Source organism: Schistocerca serialis, chromosome 10, assembly GCF_023864345.2.
Source record: "Schistocerca serialis cubense isolate TAMUIC-IGC-003099 chromosome 10, iqSchSeri2.2, whole genome shotgun sequence".
Lineage (NCBI taxonomy): Eukaryota > Metazoa > Arthropoda > Insecta > Orthoptera > Acrididae > Schistocerca > Schistocerca serialis.
In genome coordinates this window covers 133,190,931-133,218,531 of record NC_064647.1, presented here as the reverse complement: position 1 = coordinate 133,218,531, position 27,601 = coordinate 133,190,931, and the positions used below count along the sequence as shown (strand labels likewise).

General features: G+C 39.3%; 1 protein-coding gene across 1 annotated transcript in view; it reads left to right on the top strand.

Moving 5' to 3' along the window:
* The window catches only part of LOC126424610 (apoptosis-stimulating of p53 protein 2), a 160,357-nt gene extending 133,073 nt beyond the window's left edge, over window positions 1-27,284 (top strand). Inside the window, exons 15-18 of the mRNA XM_050087349.1 lie at window positions 3,980-4,307; window positions 16,143-16,309; window positions 21,776-21,975; window positions 25,185-27,284. Coding sequence (XP_049943306.1) covers window positions 3,980-4,307; window positions 16,143-16,309; window positions 21,776-21,975; window positions 25,185-25,226 — 737 coding nt within the window. The 3' untranslated portion in view covers window positions 25,227-27,284. The remainder of the gene's footprint in view (window positions 1-3,979; window positions 4,308-16,142; window positions 16,310-21,775; window positions 21,976-25,184) is intronic.
* The last annotated feature ends 317 nt before the right edge of the window (window positions 27,285-27,601 follow it).

Here is a 27,601-nt window from a genome sequence, read left to right as displayed (position 1 = left end):
CGTATGGAGTATAGCCATGTATGGAAGTGAAACATGGACGATAAATAGTTTGGACAAGAAGAGAATAGAAGCTTTCGAAATGTGGTGCTACAGAAGAATGCTGAAGATTAGATGGGTAGATCACATAACTAATGAGGAAGTATTGAATAGGATTGGGGAGAAGAGAAGTTTGTGGCACAACTTGACCAGAAGAAGGGATCGGTTGGTAGGACATGTTCTGAGGCATCAAGGGATCACCAATTTAGTATTGGAGGGCAGCGTGGAGGGTAAAAATCGTAGAGGGAGACCAAGAGATGAATACACTAAGCAGATTCAGAAGGATGTAGGTTGTAGTAGGTACTGGGAGATGAAAAAGCTTGCACAGGATAGAGTAGCATGGAGAGCTGCATCAAACCAGTCTCAGGACTGAAGACCACAACAACAACAACAACATAATAAAAATCAGATAACTACAATTCCTCTTGTGTGAGCTGTATTATATTGCACATTCATTGGGAAACAACACAGTCAAGTGAAGCAAGTGAAGCACAGCATTTGGAAATTGTGCCAGTAAAGAATGACAGGTTGCAACTCGCTGCTTCACTACATCGTCAGTCAGTTCACTGACAAACATCAGTCTCAATTCTTTCACTTTAAAATCTTTTTTAATGAGGTGAATGTGGTGCTTTATTGTTGGCCATGATAACTGAACTGCAGCTGCTCATGAGTTTCATTGAGGCTGCTCATCTGATTGAGCAACCGCAGCACAAGTTTCCTCTCATGTTTTCTTATATCATTAAAAATAACTGAAGAAACTGCAAAAAGGTAGAAATTTAAGGAGATGGAACCTGGATAAACTGTAAGAACCAGAGGTTGTAGCGTGTTTCAGAGAGAACATTGGGGAACAATTGACAAGAACAGAGGAAAGAAATAAAGTAGAAGATGAGTAGGTAGCTTTGAGATATGAAATAGTGAAGGCAGCAGAGGATAAAGTAGATAAAAAGATGAGGGCTAATAGAAATACGTGGGTAACCCGAGAGATATTGGATTTAATTGAGGAAAGGAGACAATATAAAAATGCCATAAATGAAGCAGGCAAAACTGAATACAAACATTTCAAAAATGAGATCGGCAGGAAATGCAAAATGGCTAAGAGGAATTGCTAGAGGACAAATCTAAAGATGTAGAAGCATATTTCACTAGGGTAAGATAAATGCCATGTACAGGAAAATTAGAGATACTTTTGGAGAAAAGAAAATCACCCGTATGAACAGCTCAGATGGAAGGCCTGTCCTAAGCAAAGGAGGGAAAGCAAAAAGGTGGAATGAGTGTATAGAGGGTCTATACAAGGGTGATGTACTTGAGGGGAGTATTAGGGAAATTGAAGGGGACGTACATGAAGGTAAGATGGGAGATATGATACTGCATGAAGAATTTGACAGGGCACTGAAAGACAAGTTGAAACAAGGCCCTGGGAGTAGACAACACTCCATTAGAACTACTGATAGTTGTGGGAGAGCCAGCCATAAAAAACTGTTCGATCTGATGAGCAAGATGAATGAGCCAGCAAATAGCCTCAGACTTAAAGGAGAATATAACAACTCCAATTCCAATGAAAACAGTTGCTGACAAGTGTGAAAATTATCAAACTATCAGTTCAATAAGTCATTGTTGCAAAATACTAACATGAATTCTTTTGCAGACAAGTGGAAAAACTGGTAGAAGCCAACCTAGGGGAAGGCCAGCATGGATTCTGTAAAAATATAGGGACATGCGACGTAATACTGACCCTACGACTTATCTTGGAAGAGAGGTTAAGGAAAGGCAAACCTATGTTTATAGCACTTGTGGACATACAGAAAGCTTTTGACAAAGTTGACTGGAATATACTCTTTCCAATTCTGAAGGTAGGAGGTGTAAAATACAGGGAACGAAAGGCTATTTACAATGTGTACAGAAGCCAGATGGCAGTTATGAGTTGACGGGCATGAAAGGGAAGCATGGTTGAGAATGGAGTGAGACAGGGTTGTAGCCTATCCCCGATGTTATTCAGTCTGTATATTGAGCGAGCAGCAAAGGAAACAAAAGAAAATTTTGGAGTAGGCATTAAAATTCATGGAGAAGAAATAAAAACTTTGAGGTTTGCAGATGACGTAATTCTGTCAGAGACAGCAAAGGACCTAGAAGAGCAGTTGAACAGAATCGACAGTGTCTTGAAAAGAAAATACGAGATGAACATCAACAAAATCAAAATGAGGAAAGTGGAATGTAGTTGGATTAAATCAGGTAATGCTGAGGGAATTAGATTAATAAATGAGACACTTAAAGTAGAAGATGAATTTTGATATTTTGGCAGAAAAATAACTGGTGATGGTCAAAGTAAACAGGATATAAAATGTAGACGTGTGATGGTGAGGAATGTGTTTCGAAGAAGAGAATCGATTATAGATTTAAGGAGTGTTTGCCCATGTGCCAGAAGTCTCTTCTGAAAGTGATTGTATGGAGTGTAGCCAAGCATGGAAGTGAAACATGGACAGTAAACAGTTTAGACAAGAAGAGAATAGTAGCTTTCGAAATGTGGTTCGACAGAACAACGCTGGTAGTACCTGTTCTGAGGCATCAAAGGATCAACTATTTAGTGTTGGAGGGTAGCGTGGAGGGTAAAAATTGTTGAGGGAGACCAAGAGTTGAATACACTAAGCAGATTTAGAGGGATGGAGGTGACAGTAGTTACTCAGAGATGGAGGCTTGGACAGGATATAGTAGCATGGAGAGCAAAATTCTATCTTCCTGCAATCTTTTATTCTTATTTACAACTGCCTGACATTGTCAGTCGTGTAGGAGGCAATCGATAATCAGTGGTGTAGTCTTCTTGTGGAAACACTTTAACCCTGATCGCAAATATTTGTACATCAGTAACTAGTTTCAGCAAATAAAATTGCGAACTTCAAATCTAAATTTTTTAAAAACAGATTACAGGCCACAGAAAGAAACAGACTGCATAGCAATAAAGTTACTTACTAATTACTGTCTACAGCGATCATTATAGTCAGACTTTTATCATAACTGTGTCTCACAATTAAAGACATAAGAATGGGAACTCCATGTTAGAATATCAATAATGTAGGAAAAGGTAATCCTACTTACTGTAAAGATGATGCATTAAGTTGCAGACAGGCCCAATTAAGACACTTACGCATAAGCTTTCAGCCGCAGCCCCCATCAGAAAGAGAGAGAGAAATACATATCATTCATTCACACAAGTGAGACCATCTCATGCATAAATGACTGCCAGCTGCAGCAGTCAGTGTCCATGTTTGTGTGAGGTGAGCTTGCTTGTGTGAAGGAATGGTGTGTGTTTCTCTTTCTTTTTCTGATGAAAACTGTGGTTGAAAGCTTATGTGTAAGTTTCTTTTAATTTTGCCTATATGCAACTTAAAGTGTCATCTTTATGGTAAGTTGCAATCTATCTTTTCCTGTATTGCAGAGATTAAAAGTAAGTATATGGGTAGATACACACAATCAAAAATATTTACACATACACACAAAATATGGCTGTAATAAATGCACCTCACAGTAAAGGCATTATGTTATGCCCCACAACACTAATTAATGTGGTAGGTACATCAGAGTGGTGTAATAAACAGGTACCAAAATACACGTCATGTAGTACAATGTCAAAATGCAGTTACGAAAAGATGTCTAACGATAAACATTGATGTAGACACTATTGCACTGCACTAAGTGGTATGTCTCAGTATTGCTATGCAGTCTGTTTTCTTGCACATATTCTGTTGAGTTGTGGCCTGTAACCTGTTTCTTAAATATTTTCAATTCAAAGATGGCAGTTTAATTTGCTGAAACTAGTTATCTATGTACATATTTGTGATCAAGGATAATGAGTGCTGTGCCAAGTAGACTACCATTTGCATACTTTTTGTTGTTGCAGTAAATTATCCTTTCAATACAAATGTACATTGAGATATTCTTTTATGTGCAGGTGGTGATTCGGCAGTGGTGAGGAGGAAAGGTAACCTGAAAGTGGGGACAAACAGTGGCAACACGGGATCTGGCAATGGCAGCGGGGAGGGCAAGGGTGGGCAGCTACGGCGGGTGAGCTTTGACCCGTTGGCGCTGCTTCTGGACGCCAGCCTGGAGGGTGAGCTGGAGCTGGTGCGTGCTACAGCGGGCCGCGTGCCCGACCCCAGTGCTGCCAATGACGAGGGCATCACCGCCCTGCACAATGCCATCTGCGCAGGGCACCTTGGCATTGTGCGCTTCCTCGTTGCCTTCGGCTGTGATGTCAACGCCCAGGACAGTGACGGCTGGTGAGGCTCCTGTCCTGTTTTCTTTCTACCTAGTTCTTGGCACACAATGTGTGAAACTGGAACATCTCGAGCAGGGATGACATCCATTTGTATGAAGATGTGGACATTCGATGTCTTTGCTTTTGAAATTATTGACATTTGATGTCTTTGCTTTTGAAATTATTGCTACAGGGTAGTGATTCTTGTGGAAAATCCTACAGTTCACAGGGAATTAAATTTCATCTGGAAAAATTGGCAAAATCTGAGGGTACTTCAGGAATTTTGTAATTTCATGTTTTTAGCCTTACGTTGGAATATAATTCTATTGAGATTTATGAATCATAAATTTTGAAATACTTAATATTTAAATGTGTGTTATTTGTTTGAATATTAGCCCATTTAAATTATTTATCGAGTCCTCCCTCGGGCGTGTGTGTGTGTGTGTGTGTGTGTGTGTGTGTGTGTGTGTGTGTTCTTAGGATAATTTAGGTTAAGTAGTGTGTAAGCTTAGGGACTGATGACCTTAGCAGTTAAGTCCCATAAGATTTCACACACATCTGAACATTTTAAAAACTGCAGTTAAACTAAAGCTGAGAGAAAAGAAGACTCATTACTGTGAGATGCTTAACTCCCCCAACCCACTCACCATTAATTTCTTAGGAGCTTCTTATCACATCCTCTTTATTCCAAGTTTTCTCGTGGATGTGAAGGCTGTAATCGCCCTTAGTTAATTTTTGATCAGCAAAAGTGGGGGACCATGTTTTTAGTTACATGCTTTCTTTGGGGTATCAATATTCTTGATAATCTTAATCCTCTATTGCATAATGTTGCCATTTTGCAACAAACTGTAAGTTTACTTAGAATGTTAAGGAAACCACTTGTATATGCATGATATTCTGTTCTGACAAACACACTATCTGGCTACACCGAGCTAGTTCAAAATCACTATCTTTACTGAAGCTAGGGTGTACAGAAACACATGCAAAAGCAGCTGGATAGGATAGGATAAACGCCAATGGTGGAGGAGTATTTATAGCAGTAAAGAATTCAATAATATCCAGTGAAGTTATTAGCGAATGCGAATGTGAAATAATCTGGGTTAAGTTAAGTATCAAAGGTGGGTCAGATATGATAGTCGGATGCTTCTATAGACCACCTGCATCAGCAACCGTAGTAGTTGAGCGCCTCAGAGAGAACCTGCAGAACGTCGTGAAGAAGTTTCGTGATCATACTATTGTAATAGGGGGAGACTTCAATCTACCAAGTATAGAATGGGATAGTCACACAATCAGAACTGGAGCCAGGGACAGAGACTCTTGTGACATTATCCTGACTGCCTTGTCCGAGAATTACTTCGAGCAGATAGTTAGAGAACCAACTCGTGAAGCTAACGTTTTAGACCTCATAGCAACAAATAGACCGGAACTTTTCGACTCCGTGAATGTAGAAGAGGGTATCAGTGATCATAAGTCAGTGGTTGCATCAATGACTACAAGTGTAATAAGAAATGCCAAGAAAGGAAGGAAAATATATTTGCTTAACAAGAGTGATAGGGCACAAATCGCAGAATATCTGAGTGACCACCATCAAACGTTCATTTCTGAGGAAGAGGATGTGGAACAAAAATGGAAAAAATTCAGAAACATCGTCCAGTACGCCTTAGATAAGTTCGTACCGACTAAGGTCCAAAGTGAGGGGAAAGATCCACCGTGGTATAACAATCATGTACGAAAGGTACTACGGAAACAAAGAAAGCTTCATCATAGGTTTAAGAGTAGTCGAATCATAGCTGATAAGGAAAAGCTGAACGAAGCGAAAAAGAGCGTAAAGAGAGCAATGAGAGAAGCATTCAACGAATTCGAACATAAAACATTGGCAAACAATCTAAACAAGAACCCTAAAAAGTTTTGGTCATATGTAAAATCGGTAAGCGGATCTAAATCCCCTATTCAGTCACTCGTTGACCACGATGGCACCGAAACAGAGGACGACCGAAGAAAGGCAGAAATACTGAATTCAGTGTTCCGAAACTGTTTCACTGCGGAAAATCGTAACACGGTCCCTGACTTCAGCCGTCGCACGGACGCCAAAATGGAAAATATTGAAATAAACGATATCGGAATTGAAAAACAACTGCTATCACTTAGTAGCGGAAAAGCATCCGGACCAGACGAGATACCCTTAAGATTCTACAGTGATTATGCTAAAGAACTTGCCCCCTTTCTATCAGCAATTTATCGTAGATCGCTGGAAGAACGTAAAGTACCTAGCGACTGGAAGAAAGCGCAGGTCGTTCCCATTTTCAAGAAGGGTCATAAATCAGATGCGAATAATTATAGGCCTATTTCGCTTACGTCAATCTGTTGTAGAATAATGGAACATGTTTTGTGTTCTCGTATTATGACGTTCTTAGATAATACAAATCTCCTTCATCATAACCAACATGGATTCCGCAAACAGAGATTATGTGAAACTCAGCTCGCCCTATTTGCCCAAGAAATTCACAGTGCCGTAGACACTGGCGAGCAGATTGATGCCGTATTCCTGGACTTCAGGAGGGCATTTGATACGGTTCCGCACTTACGTTTAGTGAAAAAAATACGAGCTTACGGAATATCGGACCAGGTTTGTGATTGGATTCAGGATTTCCTAGAAGAAAGAACACAACATGTCATTCTTAACGGTTCAAAATCTGCAGATGTAGAGGTAATTTCGGGAGTACCGCAGGGAAGTGTGATAGGACCTTTATTGTTTACAATATACATAAATGACTTAGTTGACAACATCGGTAGCTCCGTGAGGCTATTTGCAGATGACACGGTTGTCTACAAGAAAGTAGCAACATCAGAAGACTCGTACGTACTCCAGGAGGACCTGCAGAGGATTAATGCATGGTGCGACAGCTGGCAGCTTTCCCTAAACGTAGATAAATGTAATATAATGCGCATACATAGGGGCAGAAATCCATTCCAGTACGATTATGCCATAGGTGGTAAATCATTGGAAGCGGTAACGACCGTAAAATACTTAGGAGTTACTATCCGGAGCGATCTGAAGTGGAATGATCACATAAAACAAATAGTGGGAAAAGCAGGCGCCAGGTTGAGATTCATAGGAAGAATTCTAAGAAAATGTGACTCATCGACGAAAGAAGTAGCTTACAAAACGCTTGTTCGTCCGATTCTTGAGTATTGCTCATCAGTATGGGACCCTTACCAGGTTGGATTAATAGAAGAGATAGACATGATCCAGCGAAAAGCAGCGCGATTCGTCATGGGGACATTTAGTCAGCGCGAGAGCGTTACAGAGATGCTGAACAAGCTCCAGTGGCGGACACTTCAAGAAAGGCGTTACGCGATACGGAGAGGTTTATTATCGAAATTACGAAGGAGCACATTCCGGGAAGAGATGGGCAACATATTACTACCGCCCACATATATCTCGCGTAATGATCACAACGAAAAGATCCGAGAAATTAGAGCAAATACGGAGACTTACAAGCAGTCGTTCTTCCCACGCACAATTCGTGAATGGAACAGGGAAGGGGGGATCAGATAGTGGTACAATAAGTACCCTCCGCCACACACCGTAAGGTGGCTCGCGGAGTATAGATGTAGATGTAAATGTAGAAGGAACAAATTTGAGGTATGTAAGATGGTGCGTGCTTAATCATTACAGTTTCTTTTGACATCTCTCTAACTGAATGATTATTAATTAATCAATGTTTTGCCATATGACAATCAAAATTAAGTCAAAATTTCTGTGTTCAACTGTTGTGTATCAGACCCTACCACTAGGTATTTTTTCATTGGAATTGGTTTCCTAACAGGAATTCATGCAGTAGAGAATTAAACACTAGATTCATTGATCAGAGGTCTGCTACGCCCAAGTATTAATGATAAAGAAAAGTTATGTATGTGCCATATTATTCCAGTGTAAGCACTCAAGTTTGTGATTTGTGTTTGCCTGTGTGCTATAGTTAACCACTGGTGACTTAATGCTCTCTTGAATTAGTTTTTCACTTTGACACACGGTATTGTTTAATGACTCTTTCATTTCACCATCCATTAATGGATGTTGGAGAATAGGATTAAAAAACTATCAAATACAGTTAATTGTACAATTCAGAAAAATAAATATTTCAGTAGTTACTAGAAAATTTGTCAAAAAACATATAAATCTATAATGCCATGCAATGCATGTGAAAATTCTTAGTCTGTTTTAGCCACACACATAAAACAGAAACTAAGTTTACAGCACATATTTAAGTAGATTACATTACTGCAATGAAGATGTGCAAAAGTCAGTTTTTACGCAATATGTTATTCGATATTATTAACAATATATACATCAGTTGGTTCTAAGAAATTCATCAGTGGAGTAGAAGACATCGTCCACCAATAAATCCTTTAGGCTCCTATTAAGCTGGGAGTTATCAGTAGTTAAACACCATATGGCCACTGGAAAGCCATATTCCTGAATGACAAATATCATTTTGGGCCAAATTAAGGGAATTTAAATATTTATATCTAAAAACAAAGATGATGTACCTTACCAAACGAAAGCGCTGGCATGTTGATAGGCGCGCGCGCGCACACACACACACACACACACACACACACACACACACACACACACACACACACATCCATCTGCACATATACAGACACAAGCAGATCATAATAATAATGTCTGCTTGTGTCTGTATATGTGCGGATGGATATGTGTGTGTGTGTGTGTGTGTGTGTGCGAGCGTATACCAGTCCTTTTTTCTCTCTAAGGTAAGTCTTTCCGCTCCCGGGATTGGAATGACTCCTTACCCTCTCCCTTAAAACCCCCATCCTTTCGTCTTTCCCTCTCCATCCCTCTTTCCTGATGAAGCAACCGTTGGTTGCGAAAGCTTGAATTTTGTTTGTGTGTGTGTGTGTTTGTTTGTATGTCTATCAACATGCCAACGCTTTCGTTTGGTAAGTTACATCATCTTTGTTTTTAGATATATTTTTCCCACGTGGAATGTTTCCCTCTAATACTCATATCATGAATTTAAATATTTACATAGATTACTTGGATTTCTAGAATTCATACCATCAACAGAGTTTGGAAAATATATGTTACAACCAAATTCATTCAGAAATTATTCAGAAGGAATGGTTAGTACCGATAGTGTTGTGGATTGGCAAGACAGCCAACCCACTATAAGGAAGCCGAAAGGCATGCGTTTTCGCTCGCGCAGGCTGGCGTGACGTCTGGAACAGGACAAGGAATTGAGACTAGCAAAAAACGTACGTAGCTTCTGGAATACTTAACTTGAATCCATAATTGGTGAACATCACTCTTGATGGTACATGTTTTACAGCGTCGATAGTAACTGGTAATGGCGCCTTGCTAGGTCGTAGCAAATGATGTAGCTGAAGGCTATGCTAACTATCGTCTTGGCAAATGAGAGCGTAATTTGTCAGTGAACCATCGCTAGCAAAGTCGGCTGTACAACTGGGGAGAGTGCTAGGAAGTCTCTCTAGACCTGCCGTGTGGCGGCGCTCGGTCTGCAATCACTGATAGTGGCGACACGCGGGTCCGACGTATATTAACGGACTGCGGCCGATTTAAAGGCTACCACCTAGCAAGTGTCGTGTCTGGCGGTGACACCACAGATAGTCCCTTGAACATACCTTCACAACACATTCTTTAGTGCACACAAAAGTGATTTGTATTACATGCTTTTGGACATGCAAAACCTTAAGTTGGCTTGAAGAGCTACCCATAGTGATTTGAAGGAATAATTTGTCTCGATATCCTTTAAGTAGGCTATCTATTTATTCAAATTTGATATTATTACATTTTATTCTTGATCTAGGCTGTCGAATAAAATATTTCTGGTTGTTACGTAAGTTAACAGATGTATGTGCTAAATTGAAAGAACATTATTCTTCATCAAATGTAAGTACATTACTCAGTCTTGTTTCAATGAAAGAACATTAACCATCGCCTGAAAGCACATACATTGTCAATGCATACTACTTAAAATATGCATTATGAACTATTTGTGTTTTTGTTTCTGTTCATTTGGTGCAGGCTCCAGTCCTGTCACTTAGCAACTGCCCTTTTCACTTTAGGCAAAGAGCTTTATCTCTCTAAATGTTTTAGTTTCAGATTAAAACAGAATGTTTCAAACCATTTTGGCCATCTTATGATAACCAACATTGCTATTGCTGAAATGAACAAGATAAATTCTGTGAAGGAGACACAACACACAGTTTCATCACTGAAAATGAAGTGGAAAAGGAAAAAAAAAGAATTACCCTGTCTCTGAGTCAGGAGATGAATATTTGAAGTAGGGAGTTGGAAGCAAAAATGGATGAACAACCTTGATTTCAATCCCAGAAATTAAACCTCTGTTTCTGTCTTCATTGTTTGCTAGCAAACTCAGCAGTGCTCCGCAATGGCTAAATATTTATGGAACAGGATACACACTATGTGATCAAAAGTATCTGTACACCCCCCACAAACATACATTTTTCATATTAGGTACATTGTGCTGCCAGGTACTCCATATCAGTGACCTCAGTAGCCATTAGACATGGTGAGAGAGCAGAATGGGGTGCTCTGCGGAGCTCAGAGACTTCAAACATGGTCTGGTGAGTGGGTGTCGCTTGTGTCATACTTCTGTACGTGAGATTTCCAAATTCCTAAACATCCCTAGGTCCACTGTTTTCGATGTGATAGTAGAGGGGAAACGTGAAGGGGTACAGGCCGACCTTGTCTGTTGACTGACAGAGACTGCCAAGAGTTGAAGTGGGTCGTAATGTGTAATAGGCAGACATCTATCCAGACCATCACACTGGAATTCCAAACTGCATCAGGATCCACCACAAGTACTATGACAGTTAGGTGGGAGGTGAGAAAACATGGATTTCATGGTCAAGCGGCTGCTCATAAGCCACACATCATACTGTAAATGCCGAACAAAGCCTTGTTTGGTATAAGCGGCCTAAACATAGGATGAGTGAACGGTGGAAAAATGTTATGTGGAGTGACAAATCAAGGTACACAATGTGGCGATCCGATGACAGGGTGTGGGTATGGTGAACGCCCAGTGAACGTAATCTGCCAGCATGTGTAGTGCCAACAGTAAAATTTGGAGGTGTTGGTGTTACGGTGTAGTCATGTTTTTCATGGAGGAGGCTTGCACCCCTTGTTGTTTTGCATGGCACTATTACAGCAGAGGTCTACATTGATGTTTCAAGCACCTTCTTGCTTCCCACTGTTGAAGAGCAATTCGGGGAAGGTGACTGCATCTTTCAACATGATCGAGCACCTGTTCATAATGCATGGCCTGTGGCAGACTGATTACACGACAATAACATCCCTGTAACGGACTGACCTGCACAGAGTCCTGACCTGAATCCCATAGAACACCTTTGGGATGTTTTGAAAGCTGACTTTGTGTCAGGCCTCGTCGACTGACGTCGATATCTCTCCTCAGTGCAACACTCCATGAAGAATGGGCTGCCATTCCCCAAGAAAGCTTCCAGCACCTGATTGAACGTATGCCGGTGAGAGTGGAAGCTATCATCAAGGCTAAGGGTGGGCTAACACCATACTGAATTCCAGCATTACCAATGGAGGGCACCATAAAATTGTAAGTCATTTTCGGCCAGGTGTCCGGATAGTTTTGATCACATAGTGTACGTCCTAATCTCCTTCTCCTACCCCCACTCTTCCCCATCTTCTCCACCTCTCTAACTATCCATTTCCTCCTCCTCTTCCTCCTCCACTGTCTGTTCACACCTTCCTTCACCTCCCCCCCCCCCCCTCCCACCTATCCCCATCCCCCTTTCCCCCCTCTCTCCCAACTTGAGCCTTGTTGTTGCCAGTGAAACACTGACAGAGAATTTGAAGTCGCTCAAAAGGAAATGGTAAATCACGTGGCATCATTGGTATGTGTGGTGTGAGAGACCTCTACTATTGGTGTATCTGTGATGGTAGGAGCTTCAATGACAGTATCTCACATAGTTTCAGTCTACAAATGAGTAGGATTACAAAGTTTTGGCTGATTCAGATTTTGTAGTAGTATGCTAATCATAAGCTGATCAACCATAAATACAACTATCCAGTTTTGTGTAAAGCTGAATGTGAGGAAGAAAAGAAAACAGCACACAGGTGTGTGGAAAATATTTGTTCAAAATTACACGTAAGGAGAAGGTATACATGGGAGAAGCAATTTGTCCAATAGCTAAAGTGCCCTACTATAATATCTAAAACAAACTGTGAGGAAGAAAATGAAACTGCCCATTTTTACAGTATAGTACAGCACTGCATTTTCTTCCTTGCAGTCAGTTTTAACAGAAAACCTGTACAGTGTTGTTTATAAAGCTATGTAATCTATGTCTCTTTGAATATTTATTACAATACCATGTAAAAATTTAAGGTAACAGTATTATGAAAAGAAAAGTTGCTGCTCACCATATAGCGGAGATGCTGATTCGCAGATAGACACAACAAAAAGACTGTCAAAAATAAGCTTTCAGCCAACAAAGCCTTTGTAAAAAATACACACACACACACACACACACACACACACACACACACACACACACACACACGACTGCAGTCTCTGGCAGCTGAAGCCACACTGCAAGCAGCAGCAGCTGTGCATGATGGGAGTGGTAGCTGGGGCGGGGATGGGGAGGGGGAGGGGGAAGGATGGTATGGTAGGGTGGAAGTGGGGGATGGTGAAGTGCTGCTGGGGAGTGCGCAGGGATGAAGTGGAGGAGGTTAGACAGAGGGCAGAGGAAAAAGGGGGGGGGGGGGGTAGTGGAAAAGGAGAGAAGTAAAATGCATTTGCGGAATGAAGGTTATGTAGTCTTGGAATGGGAATAGGGAAGGGGCTGCATGGGCGAGGACAATGACTAATGAAAGTTGAGGCCAGTAGGCTTATGGAAACAAAGGATGTACTGCACAATTCAGAAAATCTGATGTTTGTGGGAAGGATCCATGTGGCACAGGCTATGAAGCAGTCACTGAAATGAAGGTTGTCATGTTTGGCAGTGTGGTCAGTTGCGGTCCAGTTGTTTCTTGGCCACAGTTTGTCGGTGGTCATTCATGCGGACAAATAGCTTGTTGGTTGTCATGCCCCGTAGAATGCAGCATAGTGGTTGCAGCTTAGTTTTAGATCACATGACTGGTTTCAAAGGAGCCCTACCTTTGATGGCATAGGTGGTGTTTGTGACTGGACTGGAGTAGGTGGTGGTGGGAAGGTGTATGGGACACTTTTTGCATCTAGGTCATATTACAGGGATATGAGCCATGAGTTAAGGGGTTGGAGGCAGGGGTTGTGTAGGGATGGATGAGTATATTGTGTAGGTTCAGTGGATGGGACAATACCACTGTGGGAGGAGTGGGAAGGATAGTGAGCAGGACATTTCTCATTTTAGGGCACAATGAGAGATAGTCAAAACCCTGGTGGAGAATGTAATTCCGTTGCTTCAGTATATGGTGGTACTGAGTTACGAGGGGAATGCTCCTCTGCGGCTGGTTGGTGAGACTCTTGGAGGTATTGGGAGGCTGGAAAGATAAGACATGGGAGATTTGTTTTTGTACAAGGTTGGGAGAATAATTACGGTCTGTGAAGGGTTCAGTGAGACCCTAGGTATATTTCGAGAGGGACCACTCATTGCTGCAGATTCGATGACTGCAGATGGTTAGGCTATATGGAAGGGACTTCTTGGAATGGAACGGGTATGGGCACCTGCATGGCACCCTCCTATGGCAACCTATTCCTGGTCTGTCTAGAGGAATCCTCCTTAAACACCCAGAATCCTAAACCCCTCACAAGACATGCTGCTCCTACTACTTGCAGTGTGTCTTCAGCTGCCAGAGACTGCAGGTGTGTGTGTGTGTGTGTGTGATCTATTTTTGACAAAGACCTTGTTGCCCACACGACAGCTTATATTTGTGACAGTCTTTATGTTGTGCCTATCTGCGACTCAGCGTCTGCTATATGGTGAGTAGCAACTTTCCTTTTCATAATGTTGTTACTTTCCAGCCTGGTTTTCCCATTGTTTAAAAGTTTGAAGTAAGATTTTTGTAACAATGTTAAACAGTGACTTGTCTCTCTATATAGTAGTAAAGATACAGATTTCTGTTTTGCCACAAGATTCCTGAAAGATGCTTCTTCTTCTTCTTCTTCTTCTTCTTATTATTATTATTATTGCTATTACTACTTTGACAGTAAACATAACAAATGAGGTCACTGTGCTGATTTTGTGTTCTACCTCTAATTGGACACTTCAAAAATGTCTAGGCCTGTGTGATATAATGGCAGATAATTTGTGCATATCCCAATAGTTGACAGATGGCTATTTCGTCAATGACAATGGTTTTCAAGTGTCCATTAAGTTCCTTTTGCACTGTTTCCTGTGTGCTGAGAACCACTTGGACCAATTTCACACTTTCACTGACTTAAACTTAGATTTTAAAGTCATCATATCTGTAAGTTTCTGTTTCTCATTGATTCTGCTATCACCTGGGATACCAACGTCAATGATAGACACTTTCTTCTCCTCCACAACTGAGAGGTTTGGTGTATTGTGTTCCAACGTTTGATCAGTCTGCTGTTGGAAGTCCCTTTGGTATGCTTGTTTTTGAGAACTTGTTTCTGGCCTGCAATCCCACCAGTTCTTTGCCACCAGCACGTGGTAATTTTGGCATAAGTTACTGTGGATTATATGTGTCACATCAGTATGTCTCTGCTTGATCAATTGTGAAACTTGAATGTGGTCAGTTGTTTCCTCAACATCTTTACAGAGCCTGCAGCTTGGGTCTTCTGCTCAATCTGGATTCTGTCTTTGATGGCAACAGTTGTAATAGACTGTTTCTGTGCATCAAAACTCGGTCTAAAAGGTGCATACGCGATGTTTTGTTGTGGAAGCTGTCAGTCTGGCACTGAAGTGCAGTTTCCAGTATTGATTCTTGGTTTGCTGCACTTTGTTCTTGGCTATTTTTCAGTCTGCCAACACATTTCTCTCTTCTCACCATCTTCCTCACTTGTAAGAGTCCTCTGCTGCCTTTTATTACTCTGGTTTTTAAACCTTAGTGGCTAAACCATAGTAATTTCTAATACCTTTATTGGCTCCAAGATTTCTAGAGACTTTTTGTTCTCTGCAGTATCTACTTGCCTCACATTTTCAATTTTTGTTTTTCCCTGTTTCATAATGAAGAAAAGAACACCTCTTAACATATGTCTACACGTGAAATGAATTCTTGCTAATTGTTTTGGTTCTCATTTTTGCGAGTGAGGAAAACTGTCATGCTTAAGGAATACATTTGTTGATTTTATAGTTTTTGTAATTTAGTTTATGTCACTGGAAAAATGATTTTATGCTGATTCCAGATACCTTATTTTCAAATGACATTCTTAAAGTATTTGTACAGTGCTCATCTAAGCTTGCAATAATTTCCCATGTCTTCATTCTGTCAAACAGTATAAGACACAGCAATATGCATGGTCATGTTAATGATATTAATGACAATACATTTTGTGTAGTCTTTGACCCAGGGATTTAGCAGAAATCAACCTATCACACAAGAAATTTGTCACTTTGAATCACAGTAGTCACTTCTCTCTGTAATTATCACGAATAGATTACTTTTGATATGGAAAATGAATGTGACTGCTTACTTTATCTTTCATGTTTTATATGATCTAAAAGAAAAGAGCAAAGACAGTATGTTACAGCAAAAAAATCGGAGGTTTTTTAATATTGTTTTGTCACGATACTTTTGTAAATTATTTCCATAAAATATCACTTTCAAATGAACCAGATTGTTTCAGAAATTTTTGTGTGCCTTTTGCAGGACGCCTCTGCATTGTGCTGCATCGTGCAATAACCTGGCCATGGTGAAATTTCTCGTGGAGCACGGAGCGTGTATCTTCGCAACAACGCTTTCAGACCACGAGACAGCAGCAGAGAAGTGCGAGGAAGATGAGGAAGGCTTTGATGGATGCTCTGAATATCTTTATAGTGAGTAATGAAAGAATGTCTCATGAATTCAAGCTAACAAAAAATGCAAAATTTACATGCAGCAGGGAATCCTATAGTAACCCAATAAGCCCCTCTCAAGTTCTTCGTTACCTTAAAGTCATTGTTTATAGTGCAAGGAGGGGTAACAGTTCGAAAACAAATTGTTTGTATCTTGTTAGTGTTTGCTTCATCGATTTTTTATTATTTGCTCATTTTGTTGATGGGTAAAGCATTTTTGCTACCCATCTTGCACTACATTTTTGTGATAAGTTTTTCTGTGACAATCGTTCATGTAATGGTGCATCCTACATAAGGAAATTCATAATTGTGGCAATTGATCATTGCTCGGATTGCAGACTTTGGTCCACTTTTTGCACAGTTTTATCAGTCTGGTCACTGGGCCTGTATACCCATCTTGCACATTTATATGCCTATTTCAAAAGTCATGACACTGTCACCTAACTTTCTCTTCACTCCTGACTGTAGGCCAATAAACCGTGCGCAACTCGTGGTGAATCTGAGCAGCTGTAGGTCCTGGTGCACATAAAAATCAAACTACAGCACCCACTTTGCAATTGACAGGAGCAACAATTTTTGAAACCATTGTTTTTTTTCCCTCCACAAGCAAACGATTACTGGTTTTGATTTGATTTGATCAGGGAGACAAAACAGAGGACTTAATCTTCTGTTGTCCACAACAAAACAAAGTTTGTGTGATACGTCTCCCTCCTGAATATTAATGCCACCCAATACCTGTGAGTAGTAGAAGAATTCCCATTATGATATGTTTGTTATTCACAACCTCTTCTGGAATTATTGATCCAGATATTTTGTCTTTTCTGTGATGTGGTTTCATCCCCCTCACCACACAGTCGACCCTTGGGAGCTCCTTTTTCTATTACCATGATTTAAAAATACTCCCTGAAGTCCCTATGGCTGTCATTAAACTTACGGAGAGTTTATCTACCTCCTGTTCAAGCCTAGTCCTGAACTTCAGTTTAAACATTTTTGGCATCATTAGCTAGCCAATTTTCTGTTTTTTGTCTCCTAATCCAAAGTTCTAAATGCTGCCCTCTGATGATGCAGCCATATAGTTTAGATTTTATTACTACCTTAGTGATAGGACAGGTTCCAGTCCAACAAAGGGGGTCGTAGCCCCTGTCGTAGCTAGCTTGTCAACCTGTTTGTTACCAGTAATACCTGAGTAACCAGGGACCCACAGAAGGTGTACCCAGTTGGTTTCTTCTAGTCTCTCATTCCTTGCATTCTGCGATGCTCGATGGTCTCATTGCAGGGGCTTATAGAGATTTGAGAGCAGCTTGGCAGTCTGAATGACTGTAGGTGCCATGATACTTTTAGCATCTACCATATTTACCTGAGTATGACACTACGCCCCCTTTTAAGAGGCTCCTTGAGAAAAATTATTTTTCAACATATTCTGTCTAAGTAAAATTACAAACTTTTATTGACATCAGGCATCTGCCTAAAAAGTTAATACTACACCTATTCTAAACTTATTCCATTTACAGTTTAACTTAAATTATACGTTTTACAATGGACAACAGGAAAAAAGCGTATAAATGCGAAAACCGTTTATATGAAATATAGCACCATGCTATCAAATTAATTGGTAGACACAAATGAAAAATCCAGTAAATAAAAACTTACATTCTACAAAATGTTATATAGGCTTACTAGGTACCATACTTAATAATGATATAAAGAAAAATGTAAACGTCATTTCGTAAAAAAATCTGTAATTTCAGCTTGTTTTTTTTCTTTGACGTGGCAATAGTGTACACTGTACACTCAAAATGGGATAACTCTGTCACTATTTAGTCAGAAACATTGTGGTGTGTCACAAATTGTTCAATTATTTGTAACGAATTTACTCCATCATTAAATGTCACGGAGGAATGCTGAGACTCTTCTGTATCATCCTCATTGTCAGTTTCCTCCTTGTCCAGCTCCCGCAATGCAGATTAAACTATCTCAGCGATACTCATGGGTTCTGTAGTGATGAGGTTTTCATCATCGTTCACGTAATCCTCAAATGATGCCTGCTCTTAAATTTGATTCCATTCTTCATCATTAGGTGAAATATCATCAGTATGGTCATTTCCACCATCATCATGGACTTCATTTCCAAATTCGGCTTTGCAGAAACAATTCCAAATGGTATCGCCTGAAACACTGTGCCATGAAGCTGCACTGTAGTGCATTGCCTATCAAAAGAAACAAATTCATTAATTATTTCTTAAAGTGTTCTATGGCTCCAGTAGCACAACATGAAATAAATGACAAGTAAAAATCTTACCTGTAAAATGTTTATTTTCATTTCTTCCTTTTTTTTTGTTGATGTTTACAAATCTGGTGGCATGCTGCAAGAGCATTTTGCGATAATGCAACCTGAAATTATGTATCACTCTGAGGTCAAGTGGCTGGAGCTCACTCGTGAAATTCGCTGGAAATAATTCCACGGTCACATTCCTCAAGGGGAGGATGTGCTGCACACCTGTTTACGAACAATAAAATCCTTTGGCCTGCTGCACCCATTTTCACATAGACACTTCAAAGCCAGCTTTTGGCGTAATCCACGATTTCTTGTTACTAGTGTATTGTGTGGGAAACGTGACAGTGTTCTTAAAACAATGAGGCTTGGCAAATTTCCTGATTGTAAGTGGGGGAGCTTCTCACTCCCATCACTGTTAGCACATAACAGCACTGTTGCACATTGTTTACTTTGTTTTCCTCCATGGCATTTCTCGCCTTTGAATGCCATAGTGCCGTGAGGCATTACATTGTAAAACAAGCCGATCTCATCCACATTGAGAATGTTTTTAGGAGCATATTGGGATATCAGTTCTTTCAAACAGGTTTCCTTCCAATCTTGCACTTTTGCCACATACGTTCTGACAGCTGATGTAATTTTTTACCTTAAATTTGTGCAGTCAACCTGATGAAGCACTGAAATTCTCTACACTGAGTCTAATTGCAAATTCATTTGCTTTTCCACAAAGCATTGGGCTGCTAATAAGAATGCCTTCTGCTCTATGTTGCCTGAACCACTACAACAATCTCCCATGTCATCATATTTCTCACCCTGAATGCATGTCCACTTACTAGTAGAAATTCTGAATACACTTGCACTATCTTGTTTCCTTTGCCTTTGCTGCTACAGAATTTAAAGTACATGCAGAAATTCCTAATTCATGTTTTCATTAACAATTCTCAAAATTCGTAGCTTTTCAGCGATAGTAATGCTTTTCTTCTTCTTTTTCCCCCCCCCCCCCCCTCATGTTACCAGTTTTCAAAATAATTAGAACTACAGTAATACAGCACGACTCTACAGTATGAGGTGTGATGTGTTTCGGGATTCCCGAGCGACATGCAACAATTCTTGTCCAGTTGTGCCCTAGTTCATCAGAAGTCATGAAATTTTGGGAAAACGAATGAGTGCTACACCTACCACCAATCTTCCCTGTGGCCATCACCACTGCCGTAATAGTAAGCTTCATGCATTATACTGTACTTTCCAATACTGTACAGTCTCTGTATAACATCTGGTATTTGTGACAACTCTATCATTGCAGTTTATACTATTGTTGCTTGTCCGCCAATCTATAAAACAATCTCAAATCTGTCACATTAAAAATTAAGTTTTAGTTGGATTTGAATGTTCGCAACGAAGTGATTTTCTAGTTGGCAGCTGCTGTGCCGTGTTAATAAATGGAGCTTAGGCCGGTATTATACTATCAAATTTTCTTCGACAATGACCTTTGACGTGGTGCAAAAGGGGGTATTACAATCTCATCAAATATTTCGTCAAAGTTCCTTCATAACTGCTGACGATGACTTAATACTATTATCTGCAGCTTGGTGGTGTAGTGTACTGATGTTGGCAACACCATCTTCATATAACGCAAATGTTTCGTTATGAAATGTTCATTTTATGAGTATAACTAATTTACTGAGTGGACAGTATTTTGTGGTGAAATGAATTCCCAGCAATGAATGGTCATTGTCAACATAAACATACTACACCCCCAATAATAGAAGCAAAATTATACCTGGTGTACAGTTGTGTGCACTGTAATTGCATTGTCATTGCATTTGCATGAGATGCGGAAGAAAAGGAAACATACTTGGGTGAAGCCGTGGACTTAATGGCAAGATGCAAAAAATATACAATAAAATTTGCTATGGGGCTGCAAGTTGAGGACGTAAAGTCGCATCAAAATCCCTTTGGCGATGGATGAGAGTACATCTCAATATGTGCTCAAGCGGCTCCTCATATTATGAAGCTGAACTCTCTCAGAAATGCTATGTCTGCAAAAGACAGACTTACCATAATACTGAAATTTCTAGCTACTCTAGTTTACAGTACCAGTATAGCTCTCTAATGCTGCAGTGCACATTGACAAAAATAATACCAGAAATGTTTGAAGCTATTTATAATGCACTGAAGGAGGAATTTGTGAAGGAAAATACATTTAATGTGTACTGCAGTCATGAAAAATTTTTATTTCCACAGAAGTTGTAGATTTTCTCCTTTATATTCTCGGGGGTATATCCTGGCCATACTTCACGGCTAATAGCGTCCACAATTTTTTTTATAGCTCTTGCTTTTTATTCACTCAGGGTGTCATAAGCCACACAGTGTTTTATCTGCCCTGAATATTTCTATCAATTTTGTCATATATGTGATGCACCATGTAAACTTGGGAGTCATATTGATGAACATTGTGTGTCAGACAGCTGCAGCAATGCTAGTGCTCCAAGCAGTTGATTTCTCCATGCAGTAAACATAAGACAAATGCTTCCTTTGATCAAATTTAAGGCAAGGCGCTAGCTTTGATCAAAAAAATTTTGACCAATGCTTAACTTTGAGAAATTTCCTTATTACACTGTCAAATTTTATTATAGTCTAATATCGGCCTGACCAATCCACTTCCCAGCAACCCACTCTGAAACACTGCATCATAACTTGTGCACATTCTGCCAGCACACAAAGAAAAAAAGGTATAAGTGAGAAAAATGTATAAGTGAAAAAACATGTAAATGAAGTTTTGCTATATTCATTGTCTACATTTTGAATAATACATGGAAAAATAAAATAAACAAAGAGGAATTGTGTACATTAGTTTTTATACATTAGTTTTTATACATCATCATCATCATCATCATCATCATCATCATCATCATCAAAACAGGACAGCTGTGAAACTGATACCTTTGTTGTCACAAATATTTGGCTATTTCTTCCAAATATGTTATTTCTGAGATTGTGAATGTGGTGGGACCTGGGAACACAGCTGGGAAAATTGACAAATTTACACACAAACTGTTGGGGTTTCCATTTTGTTAAATCATGTTTGTACTTGAGTGCTGTGGATCATGCTCATTATCACTGCATCTCATACTCTGAACCTGTTGTTGAAAACAATTAATTTTACTTGTTCTAAGGTGTCCAAGAAAAGCTCGGAATTCTCAACGGTGGTGTCGTGTGGGCAGTCTATGACTACGAAGCACACAACCCGGACGAGCTAAGCTTTCGAGAGGGTGACCGCTTGGTGGTCCTGCGGAAGGGAGATGAAAACGAACGCGAGTGGTGGTGGTCGCGGCTCGACGACAAGGAGGGATATGTGCCTCGCAACTTGCTCGGGGTGAGTACGAGTATGAACAGATATGTGCAACATGATGGTCATTCAGCTAAAACATACCTAACTTGTGCTATTATGAGATTGTGTTCTGAAATAATCTCTCTGCTTGGATGCCAGATGTTGTGGTACACATCATGGTATTTTACTTGTCTGCATTAAAATATTTTATGGCCCGGTATTTCACATGAGGAAGTAGTCCTCCGCACGGAATAATACTATGTTGCTCCTCAGTACTTTCCTTTCAGGATTATACAAAGTCTTCAGAATGGCACAATTACAAAACAGTATCAGAAGGTTTCCATAATCGCAAACCAGATTCGCCAGAGCTCAAAATGATAAAAAAAAGACATTTTGCTCTAAAATAAATGAGGTTTTGCTGGCAACGTTTTAGTAGGCCATGCGTTATTGTTATTGTTTGGGCAAAGGTTCTCTTTTTTTCTGTCACCTTACAGTGAACAGCCGTTTTCTAGCAACAGTGTACATAGTGTACATGTGCAAATCTTTCTTCGGTAATTATCCATGTTTAGAACTGAATATTCATCACTCAGCTAACATAGTACAGTGATACTATAAAATCAATTCATTATTGAAACAGTACATAATATTTTGAAAGAAGCATATTTCCACCATTAGCTGTAGAATTTTATATTTATTCCCTACTGGTTTCAGTTACAACAACCATCTTCACAGGACAAAACTGTAAGGTACAAAATAGATGCAAGTATAAAGTAGCTACAGGCAGTGTAGAGACCGAGGGGATTAAAAAAGTTTTTTAAAGCCGCAGTACTTACACTGTACACATCTGTGGATCAAAAACACATTGTTGCCAAATATAATACAGCCAAATATAGAACATATGTAATTGTCATAAGAGTCTGTCTTAACGTAATCCTTCTAAGTGGGTTGTTGTTTAGCACAGTTACAGTAATGTATACCTGGTGAGAAATTTACACCTAATAACTAACATGTTATATTACGTGATCTTCAAAGAGAGATTTTGAAACAAATATGAAGTGTGACTGCCTGTTCTTTGGTCTGATCAAAGATTACAGTAACAGAAGTATAGTAATGCCAAGGTGTCCATTCTCTGAAAAACAATGTAATATAAATAACCTGATATGTGGTATGTTGACCTTAGTATCACAGGAATTAAGTATTAGGTACTTATCTGAATCCTACACTGTGAAAGAAGTCAATGTAGCTATAGGATCGTAATGGAGTAGGACTGTTGAAACATTATACAATGCAAGAAAAATGCAAATGACGTTACAGAAGCAATTAAGGTATGAAAAATGCTGGAGAGACATGTAGAAACATCTATTTGTAATTGCTCTGCAGGCAGACTTTTATGGCAGTCACTTGACATCTGTTTCATGCCACCTGACTGGTTATTCAGGAATGTTTGCCCATGCTGCATCTAAGTGTGGACTCTGTGTTACTCTTGGATTTCAATCCATCAATTTGGCACTTGGGTAGTGGCACATGTTGCTGCCTAGGACAACTTAGTATTGAATGCAAGATCTTAAGGTGCAGTGGAAAGATAATATGATCTATTAATTTGTATGGGCCTATGTTGTGGGTGACAGCTGGGTTTGTCACATTGACCTTCTCAGCATCACTTTACTGTCCCCCATCATTACTCTACCTGCCACCTCCCCACTCTGCCTCGTGATGACTGGGTGTTGTGTGATGTCCTTAGGTTAGTTAGGTTTAAGTAGTTCTAAGTTCTAGGGGACTGATCACTATAGATGTTAAGTACCATAGTGCTCAGAGCCATTTGAACCTCCCCACTCCACCCCCGTTTCCTCCTTAGCCCCCACCCCCCAACTACCCAGGTTGCTTCTGCCATCATGCACAGCTGTTCTCTGTCTGGCCTCGACAGCCAGAGTAGTCATGTGTGTGCAAGTTGAGTTTGTGAGAAAGTGCATGTGTGTTCTTTGTTTATTTTGGAAGTAGGCATTTAGACCAAAATCTTACTTGTTTACAGTCTTTTTGTTGTGCGTTTCTGTGAGTAGCACTCTATCCTTTCCACAATATTGACATTAATCCATTCTGTTGTTTGATATACATAGACACATTATTTAAAGCTAACTCTTGAACTTTTGGAAGTAGGCTGCCAGTTCAATTTCTTCAGCATCTCTGTGACACTCCATCATGGGTGAAACAAATGTGTGACCATTCAGGTTGCTCTTCTTTGTATGCGTTCAATATCTCCAGTTAGTATTATTTTGAGCACTTGTGCGTTGTTGTAGGTCAGATAGCAAAAGTGATTTGTAAGTGATCTCATTTTTAGACTGATTCTATTTCTCTGCTGTTCTATCAATAAATGAATCTGCTGCCTGTTTTACCTACAACTGAATCTTTGTGATAATTCTGTTTCATATAGCCATAAAGTATTACGCCAAGTTATTTGTATGAGTTGACTGCTCAATAATGGAAAATCCAGGATGGAATGTAACAATGTTATGGGGATAGTTCCTATTCACCATATAGCGGAGATGCTGAGTTGCAGATAGGCACAACAAAAAGACACTCAGAAAGTGAGCTTTTGGCCAACAGGGCCTTTGTTGAAAATAAACACTCGTGCACATGCACACTCACATAACGTACACACGTTATGCAAACACAACTTACACACATGACCACAGTCTCTGGCTTCTGAAGCCAGACTATGATTTCCCCAGTACCATAAACTGATGAAATAGTTCACAACAAATTCCCCGGTATGAATGATTAACACAAGTCATTCTTGAACACTCTTCACATTACCTGTTACTTCAATGTATAGTATAAAAACTTTGTATAAAACCTTATTTCACGTCCACATCTTCTTTCACTGTCATTACAGAATAATAGTTGTAATTAATAAACAATTAGAAAATCAAATAAACAAAACTGTCCATCTAGTGGCTTCTATCATATGGCTTAGAAATTACATATATTAATTACATTACATAGTCATCTGATGACACCTGTCTTGCATGTGACTCACACTGCATGTCCAATCACTGCTGTAATATTCCATTTGAATAGGCATGATGCAAGGTGCTATGCCTCACTATCCTTTATGACAAAATAATGGATTAGACATTAAATTCTCATAGTCCTTTCTTTTTTTGAGCTTCAGTGTTTTTCTTTAACAAGTGTGATGCCTAATTTGTGCATCTGTTTCCCAAGAGCGACTACTAAATTACATGTCTTTTTTTTTTCAGCTCTATCCTAGAGTGCAGCCTGGCAAGAAGATAGTTGAATGATCAACGTAAACAGGCTGCCAACTTGCCACCAACTCAGGGGAGCAAATCCAGTCCAGACAGACAATAGTTTAAGCTTTTTGGAATTTATTGACTGAAGTGTGTCATCGAACTGACTGAGGATATTTTACTATCCTGCATTGTACTTCAGGCCTATGATAGAGTAGATATTACAGGTTCTAAACTTGTTACATATGGATAGAACTATGAATTTGTCTGTGACCATGACTCGATGTGATTCTTTTATACTAAAATGCAATCACAGGCAACACTTGAAGTACAAAAACTGAGAACAATTCAGGCTTTAATGGGCATCGAATTTCTATGCTCAGAGTTAAGTGTATATTATGTAAACTGTAATAGAGACAGATGTGATTAGGCTGATATGTAATGTTTCTAATAGAAGGCAACAATGAACTGTGTATGTATGAATTAACTGTGAGTTTGGGGAAATAATGCCTGCTGTTATAAATATATGGGAACAGAGTTTTTGATATATTGTACTTTTACAGAACGGCCTGAAATGCTTCACAGTCTTACTGAGTCAAGCCACTTGCCAACGCAAATATGAAACATGATCAAATTTAAAGTGCACCCTTGATGTTTTTAGTAACCCATGGAGTTGTTTGACAATACACTTCAACATTTTTACATATGTATTTTGAGACAATTCATCGCAGAGATAAAACATGCAAAGTCACAGTTCCTTCAGTATTCATAGCACTATATGAATGGTTTTCTACATAAGTTATGCTAATTATGAATTGTGCACATACTCCAGAAGGTTTAATTTTTTGTCTTATTCCTGCCACTGTCCAATGTAAGAAAATGGCAGCTGAAATTTATTATACTTTGGCATGGAGCTTTTGACTGTACTTTGTGATGAATGACATATCTTCTCCCATCTCATTGACTGTTAAGAATACTATACAGTGCCAGGCTGTAATCGGAATATCAGATCTGAGACACCGTGAGAGTCCAAATTTAATATAATCTCTGCATCACTGGCCATAATTATGAGCAGTTGTTGTTATAGTGAATCTATTTCTCATTTAATACATTATTAAAGACAATAACATGTCTACTGGAATCTTTCACCTTCACTAAAAAGGTATAGATTAAGGATTGCATAAATAGTTCCTGATAGTGACAAATACTGTTGATTGTGGGCAAAGGTATGTCCCCAAGTTCTCTTTTTAACATATCAAAAGAAGTGGTTCTATGAAGGATAGAATTAATTATCCTATTGATAGATTCCAGTGTAAAAAGAGAGAACACACTACTCTTACACTTTCTTATCTACTAGAATTCCACAGTTTAAATTTATTATGGAAGTCACAGATTAGTAAACACGATAGCTTTTCAGTCATATAGATGCAAGGTTTTTAATTCACCAGTTTTGGTTAAAAAAATCTGATACACAATGCTTCTTACCTTTCCTGTGAACTTTGCTGATGCAAAATGTGATACCTGATAAGATGCAGAAACTTTGTGATGGGGAAAACTGACACATTCAGTAAGACATTGTTATTTGCTGATGTATTGGCTGAACAATGTTTCTGTTTATTGTGTGGGAGCAATGAATGGACCACTTGAGCATTAATCGGTACTAAAAGGCAAGCAGGATGAGAATACATGTGTGTGTGCAACTGGCAGCAAAATCAAACATTGTATGCAAGGAAAAGTAAATGGTTCTGTGCCTTCCTAATAAAGTACGAAAAGTGGAAATGAGAATGTCAGCTGTATACATTTTAATGAACTGTGGGGGTGCACAATTAGCACTAAATAAATAAAATATTTACTTGTGAAGCAGTATAAGTGGTAAAGATGAAATATTTTCCATATGTACATAAATATATTATTGCTGTATGGAATAAAATGCTTTACATTTCTGGCTCTGCCAGTGTTGAGGAATGAGTAAATAGTTTATACTTTAATCCCGTTCTGTAAGCATCTGCCTAGTGGATGGATATACCTTATGTTTAGAGAGAAATATTACTATTACTATCACTATGATTATCATTATTGTAAATATCATGTTGTAACTGAAATATATTTTCATCCCAGTTTTAGACATTGTTTTATTGCTTAATCACTTGAAATTCTATTATGTCTGAGTTTGTTAATACACACTCATGTTTTAGTGATGCATTTAAATTTAAGTGGCAGAATGTTTTTTGCAACCTGTGTTGTGTTACTGTTTGCAGGCCAGAAAACTGATGACAAATTTCTTGAGATTAAAAAATAATACTCAGCTAGATCTGCAAGCTGTGCGAAATGTATGATAGATAGGGTATTTCCTGCTGTACCACATACTGGGGTTACTTCCCATATCAGTTGAATTGGAGTGGGAGTATGCTGGGGGGTGGGGAGGGGGG